The 7,500-nt window shown below is 41.5% G+C and overlaps 1 protein-coding gene across 2 annotated transcripts in view; it reads left to right on the top strand.

Annotated features, from left to right (window-relative positions):
- The window catches only part of gpm6bb (glycoprotein M6Bb), a 30,260-nt gene that overhangs the window by 22,492 nt on the left and 268 nt on the right, over positions 1–7,500 (top strand). The window contains exons 3-7 of one of the 2 annotated variants that reach the window (XM_017470741.3): positions 42–198; positions 691–838; positions 1,209–1,282; positions 5,167–5,232; positions 7,297–7,500. The exon at positions 7,297–7,500 is cut by the window's right edge and continues 268 nt beyond it. In XM_017470741.3, coding sequence (XP_017326230.1) covers positions 42–198; positions 691–838; positions 1,209–1,282; positions 5,167–5,232; positions 7,297–7,446 — 595 coding nt within the window. In that variant the 3' untranslated portion in view covers positions 7,447–7,500. Of the gene's footprint in view, positions 1–41; positions 199–690; positions 839–1,208; positions 1,283–5,166; positions 5,233–5,430; positions 6,783–7,296 lie in introns of those variants that run through there. The other variant, XM_017470742.3, reaches the window with a different exon arrangement.

Genomic DNA, 7,500 nt, shown 5'->3' with positions numbered 1-7,500 from the left:
TGTGTGTGTGTGTGTGTGTGTGTGTGTGTGGTCGTCTCCAGAATTTATCTGTTACAGTATGTGATTTATGGGATCGCTTCGTTCTTCTTCCTGTATGGAATCATCCTGCTGGCTGAGGGATTTTACACCACCAGCGCAGTGAAGGAGCTGCACGGCGAGTTTAAGACCACCATCTGCGGCCGCTGCATCAGCGCCATGGTACTGCACCCCTCCACCCCCCACAACTCACCCCTCCACCTCCCACAACTCACCCCTCCACCCCCCACAACTCACCCCTCCACCTCCCACAACTCACCCCTCCACCCCCCACAACTCACCCCTCCACCTCCCACAACTCACCCCTCCACCCCCCACAACTCACCCCTCCACCCCCCACAACTCACCTTTCCATCCTTGACTTTACATTTTATTTGAATATCAGGATTGTATCATTCAGATTAAGTGTAATTTTCATCCCATTGCCTTCTTGTTACGTTAGTTCACTAACTACCGACATTTCCAGCTGGATAATGTACTTGTTAACTGATTAGCATGATAACCAGCTACCTCGCTATCTCACTAACAGAGTAAAGTGGTTATCGGTAGTGTAACGTCACATGAGCTTGTAATTATTTGAGATATATCAATAAAAGTCTCGGCTCTTTGGAGGCGTTGAGGTTAAAATCAGTTTTTCTGGGTCTTGTTGTTCAGTTTGTGTTCCTGACGTACGTTCTTGGAGTGGCTTGGCTCGGAGTCTTCGGGTTTTCCTCCATTCCAGTTTATCTGTTTTACAACATCTGGTCCACGTGTGCGTCCATGGACTCCAATTCCTCCGTCTGTGTGGACATGCGGCAGTACGGTACGTAAACATGTATAAAACTTAATAGAGTTAAAAATTAATCAAATAAATTAAAAAAATTCTATAAAATATAAAATCATACTAATAAAATATTAATCAATTATTAGCGTGTTTATTCGAGAATACCAGTAACATCAATATCCCTGGACCTCTTGGGACAAACACTAAACTAAACGCTACCAGCAGGAGGCGCTGACGTGCTTTACAGTAAAACATTATTATTATAAAATAAAAATAACTCCTACGCTATTAACGTGTACGACACAGAGGTGTATATGTTATGACTCGTACTTCTGATGCTGTGTTTTAATAATATATTGGCCTAGGTTATTTTTTAATAATAGTTGTGACATGACTTTTTTTCTTGCAGGTATTATTCCGTGGAACGCCACTCCAGGAGTCGCTTGTGGTGCGATGCTTCTCGAGATCTGTAACTCGAGCGAGGTACTACCGCAGTTATAACATTAAGTGTGTACTCGGGTGTAGGGAATAAAAACCTCTTTCAGCTGCAGCAGGTTGCCAGATTGTTAGGGGGTTTACGGTAGACGTGGTACTCCAGCAGTTGCGAGCGGTTGCTAGATTGTTAGGGGGATTGCGGTATGCGTATTTCTCCAGCAGTAATAGTAGTTTACTACAGTATCCTGGTACCTTGCTAGATAGTTTTTTTGTATTACAGTAGATGTGATGTGGTGATGTGTTGATGGTAGATGTGATGTGTTGATGGTAGATGTGATGTATTGATGGTAGATGTGATGTGGTGATGGTAGATGTGATGTGGTGATGGCAGATGTGATGTGGTGATGGTAGATGTGATGTGGTGATGTGTTGATGGTAGATGTGATGTGGTGATGGTAGATGTGATGTGGTGATGTGTTGATGGTAGATGTGATGTGGTGATGGTAGATGTGATGTGGTGATGTGGTGATGGTAGATGTGATGTGTTGATGGTAGATGTGATGTGGTGATGTGTTGATGGTAGATGTGATGTATTGATGGTAGATGTGATGTGTTGATGGTAGATGTGATGTATTGATGGTAGATGTGATGTGGTGATGTGTTGATGGTAGATGTGATGTGGTGATGGCAGATGTGATGTGGTGATGGTAGATGTGATGTGGTGATGTTGTGATGGTAGATGTGATGTATTGATGGTAGATGTGATGTGGTGATGTGTTGATGGTAGATGTGATGTGGTGATGGTAGATGTGATGTGGTGATGTGTTGATGGTAGATGTGATGTGTTGATGGTAGATGTGATGTGGTGGTGTTGATGGTAGATGTGATATGTTGATGGTAGATGTGATGTGTTGATGGTAGATGTGATGTGGTGATGTGTTGATGGTAGATGTGATATGTTGATGGTAGATGTGATGTGGTGATGGTAGATGTGATGTGGTGATGGTAGATGTGATGTGGTGATGTGTTGATGGTAGATGTGATGTGGTGATGGTAGATGTGATGTGTTGATGGTAGATGTGATGTGTTGATGGTAGATGTGATGTATTGATGGTAGATGTGATGTGTTGATGGTAGATGTGATGTGGTGATGTGTTGATGGTAGATGTGATGTGGTGATGTGGTGATGGTAGATGTGATGTATTGATGGTAGATGTGATGTGTTGATGGTAGATGTGATGTGTTGATGGTAGATGTGATGTATTGATGGTAGATGTGATGTGTTGATGGTAGATGTGATGTGTTGATGGTAGATGTGATGTGTTGATGGTAGATGTGATGTATTGATGGTAGATGTGATGTGTTGATGGTAGATGTGATGTGGTGATGTGGTGATGGTAGATGTGATGTATTGATGGTAGATGTGATGTGTTGATGGTAGATGTGATGTGGTGATGTGTTGATGGTAGATGTGATGTGGTGATGTGGTGATGGTAGATGTGATGTATTGATGGTAGATGTGATGTGTTGATGGTAGATGTGATGTGGTGATGTATTGATGGTAGATGTGATGTGGTGATGGTAGATGTGATGTGGTGATGTGTTGATGGTAGATGTGATGTGGTGATGGTAGATGTGATGTGGTGATGGTAGATGTGATGTGGTGATGGTAGATGTGATGTGTTGATGGTAGATGTGATGTGGTGATGTGTTGATGGTAGATGTGATGTGGTGATGGTAGATGTGATGTGGTGATGTGTTGATGGTAGATGTGATGTGGTGATGTGTTGATGGTAGATGTGATGTGGTGATGTGTTGATGGTAGATGTGATGTGGTGATGTGTTGATGGTAGATGTGATGTGGTGATGTGTTGATGGTAGATGTGATGTGGTGATGTGTTGATGGTAGATGTGATGTATTGATGGTAGATGTGATGTGGTGATGGTAGATGTGATGTGGTGATGTGTTGATGGTAGATGTGATGTGGTGATGGTAGATGTGATGTGGTGATGGTAGATGTGATGTGGTGATGGTAGATGTGATGTGGTGATGGTAGATGTGATGTGGTGATGTGTTGATGGTAGATGTGATGTGGTGATGTGTTGATGGTAGATGTGATGTGGTGATGTGGTGATGGTAGATGTGATGTGGTGATGGTAGATGTGATGTGGTGATGTGGTGATGGTAGATGTGATGTGGTGATGTGGTGATGGTAGATGTGATGTGGTGATGGTAGATGTGATGTGGTGATGTGGTGATGGTAGATGTGATGTGGTGATGTGTTGATGGTAGATGTGATGTGTTGATGGTAGATGTGATGTGGTGATGGTAGATGTGATGTGGTGATGTGGTGATGGTAGATGTGATGTGGTGATGGTAGATGTGATGTGGTGATGTGTTGATGGTAGATGTGATGTGGTGATGTGTTGATGGTAGATGTGATGTGGTGATGTGTTGATGGTAGATGTGATGTGGTGATGTGTTGATGGTAGATGTGATGTGGTGATGGTAGATGTGATGTGGTGATGTGTTGATGGTAGATGTGATGTGGTGATGGTAGATGTGATGTGGTGATGGTAGATGTGATGTGGTGATGTGGTGATGGTAGATGTGATGTGGTGATGTGGTGATGGTAGATGTGATATGTTGATGGTAGATGTGATGTGGTGATGTGTTGATGGTAGATGTGATGTGGTGATGGTAGATGTGATGTGGTGATGTGGTGATGGTAGATGTGATGTGGTGATGTGGTGATGGTAGATGTGATGTGGTGATGGTAGATGTGATGTGGTGATGTGTTGATGGTAGATGTGATGTGGTGATGTGGTGATGGTAGATGTGATGTGTTGATGGTAGATGTGATGTGTTGATGGTAGATGTGATGTGGTGATGTGGTGATGGTAGATGTGATGTGTTGATGGTAGATGTGATGTGTTGATGGTAGATGTGATGTGTTGATGGTAGATGTGATGTGGTGATGGTAGATGTGATGTGTTGATGGTAGATGTGATGTGGTGATGTGTTGATGGTAGATGTGATGTATTGATGGTAGATGTGATGTGGTGATGTGTTGATGGTAGATGTGATGTGTTGATGGTAGATGTGATGTGTTGATGGTAGATGTGATGTGGTGATGTGTTGATGGTAGATGTGATGTGTTGATGGTAGATGTGATGTGGTGATGGTAGATGTGATGTGTTGATGGTAGATGTGATGTGGTGATGGTAGATGTGATGTGGTGATGTGGTGATGGTAGATGTGATGTGGTGATGGTAAATGTGATGTGGTGATGTGGTGATGGTAGATGTGATGTGGTGATGTGTTGATGGTAGATGTGATGTGGTGATGTGTTGATGGTAGATGTGATGTGGTGATGGTAGATGTGATGTGGTGATGTGGTGATGGTAGATGTGATGTGGTGATGGTAGATGTGATGTGGTGATGTGGTGATGGTAGATGTGATGTGGTGATGGTAGATGTGATGTGGTGATGGTAGATGTGATGTGGTGATGGTAGATGTGATGTGGTGATGGTAGATGTGATGTGGTGATGGTAGATGTGATGTGGTGATGGTAGATGTGATGTGTTGATGGTAGATGTGATGTGGTGATGGTAGATGTGATGTGGTGATGGTAGATGTGATGTGGTGATGTGTTGATGGTAGATGTGATGTGGTGATGGTAGATGTGATGTGGTGATGTGGTGATGGTAGATGTGATGTGTTGATGGTAGATGTGATGTGGTGATGGTAGATGTGATGTATTTATAGATGTGTTTCTAAGAAGTTACACACATTAAATCCAACACATAGTAAAGTCAGGATACAGAAAAGCAACATCTATTTAGTTTTTTCTATTGTTTATTATTATTTTTTGTTCAGAAGTGTCTGTAAATACAGAGAATGTTTGTTTTGTTTCCGTCCTCTGTTCAGTTCTACCTGTCCTACCACCTGTACATCGTTGCGTGTGCTGGAGCCGGAGCTGCGGTCATCGCCATGGTAAGTGTTAATGCAGGTGTATACTGACCTGTCCTTTCCCGCTGACCATCACCGAGCGGTGCACCACTGTTCTTTCCTCATCACTGTACTGAGACTGAACAGGTCTCTCGGACTGAACAGTGACCTGATAAACAGGCGTTGAGGTTTATTTATTCTGACTCGCATTGTTTATTTCATTTCTTTCTCTTCTTCCCCCAGTTCATCTACATGATGGCTACCACTTATAACTTTGCTCTTCTGAAGTTTAAGAGCAGAGAAGACTGTTGCACAAAGCTTTAATCTCACACAGGAATTGTATGGACAAAAATAAATAAATAAAAAAAGTAAAGATGAGAAAAGAATCCGAACCATAACTAACCATACGCTGTGTAAATATTTAACTATACCTGTATTCAGCATTTTTAGACCAGGGAGCTCATCAGTTTCCTAACTATCTTTAAAAAACCAGCACTAGAGATTATTTACCCAGAATAAACTAGCTTAATGTCATGTGATGTAATAATATAAACGCTAGCTGCATTAGCATTTAAGGGAACGGTTTAAGGGAAATTTATGCTAATTTTTCACTTATCTTAAATGTAGTTGATTAGCCAAGACGTTTAGCTACAATGTTAACATGGCTAACGAGTCCCCAGGTAACGCTGTTAAAAAACACACACTCTTGTCTTTAGAAACCAATAAAAAACTCAACATTTCTGCACTAAACATCATCTTCTTTACTAAAGTCATAAAGAAAGCTCCAATGTACTTAAACCTGCCTCAAGTGTAGAGCAGAAATATATATTTTATGAACAAATTTTGACAGTTTTTACGCTTATGAACAAATAATCAATTAGCATTATGCTAACTTCACAGTGAAGTCTCATATACACACACACACACACACACACACACACACACACACACCTCGCTTGGCTAAGTAGTGCTTTTTTACTATAAAGAAATCTCGATATGTCTGCGTATAAAATGTGTAAATATTATAAAATATGAACACTATGGTAGAATTTAAGACGCTTTGATGACTTTAGCCTGAGGCTAATATGATGGTGCTGCATTTTTATTACTTAAATAGTAGAAACAGTTTAGTCAGCAGAATGTGTACGTTTGAAGTTTCTTGGGGAAAGTGTCTGGGAAGAAACATTGCATGCACGCACGCCACCAGCTAGCGCTGTGCTAACTGTGTAGCGTTTGTTCAGTTAGCATGATTGTTCAGTTACCCGTTAGCTACCAGCCTCGTTGCTCCGGTCTGCCTGGCTAATCACACGAGGAGGCTAATTTATAAACTTTATAACGACGAGAACAGAAATGTCCCCTGATGTACGCGTCCTTTTCCTGAGCTGCGATGCAGTGAAGTTAATATTTTAACTTTATCATATCTTTATTTAGTTACAGATTTGTCAGAAATTAGTTTTTTTTTTAATAAGCATTTTTATTTCCTCAATTTTTCAATGAATGTTTACTCTTCTCAGTATTTCCTTTAACTTCTGAAAACAATTGTAGCCTTTTGTTTTTTCTTTGCCATACAAAATAAACGCTTTGTTTACAAAACCTCCTCCGTGTTCATCATCATTTCATCTTCGTTAAACGTCCAGCCGCTCATTAACGAAGCCTCATTCGCATATTCATTTCATTCGCATATTCATTTCATTCGCATGCAGTTACTTTACTAACCGTCTGCTTTTGCACCGCTTCCCTGTCTAAATAATAATAATAATCATCATCATCATTTATTGGGTCTTGGTTAAAATGTGGTTTATTGGGACGTGTGTGTGTGTGTGTGTGTGTGTGTGTGTGTGTGTGTGTGTGTGTGTGTGTGTGTGTACACATGTACCTGTAGCTTGTTTTGGGTTGTTACCGCTGGTCTCTCTTGCTTGTTGAGTCTCGACTCAAACCCACAGTGTGTGTGTGTGTGTTTGTGTGTGTGTGTGTGTGTGTGTGTGTGTGTGTGTGAGTGATTGTGTGTGTGTGTTTGTGTGTGTGTGTGTTTGTGGGAATGTAATGATCTTTCCTTGCTTTTTTTTTTGCTTGCTTTTTGCCGTCGTTAACAGCTTCTCTCTCTCTCAGATCCACTACCTTATGATCCTCTCGGCGAATTGGGCCTACCTAAAGGACGCGAGTCAAATGCACGCGTACCAAGACATCAAAACGAAGGAGGAGCAAGAGCTGCAAGACATCCAATCACGTTCAAAAGAATGCCTCAATTCCTACTCGTAAGAACCCTGTTAACATCGGCAAAAAATACATCAATAAAAAGCAGACGCTCTGATC

Source organism: Ictalurus punctatus, chromosome 6 (assembly GCF_001660625.3).
Source record: "Ictalurus punctatus breed USDA103 chromosome 6, Coco_2.0, whole genome shotgun sequence".
Classification (NCBI taxonomy): domain Eukaryota; kingdom Metazoa; phylum Chordata; class Actinopteri; order Siluriformes; family Ictaluridae; genus Ictalurus; species Ictalurus punctatus.
This window is presented reverse-complemented; position numbering and strand designations above follow the sequence as displayed.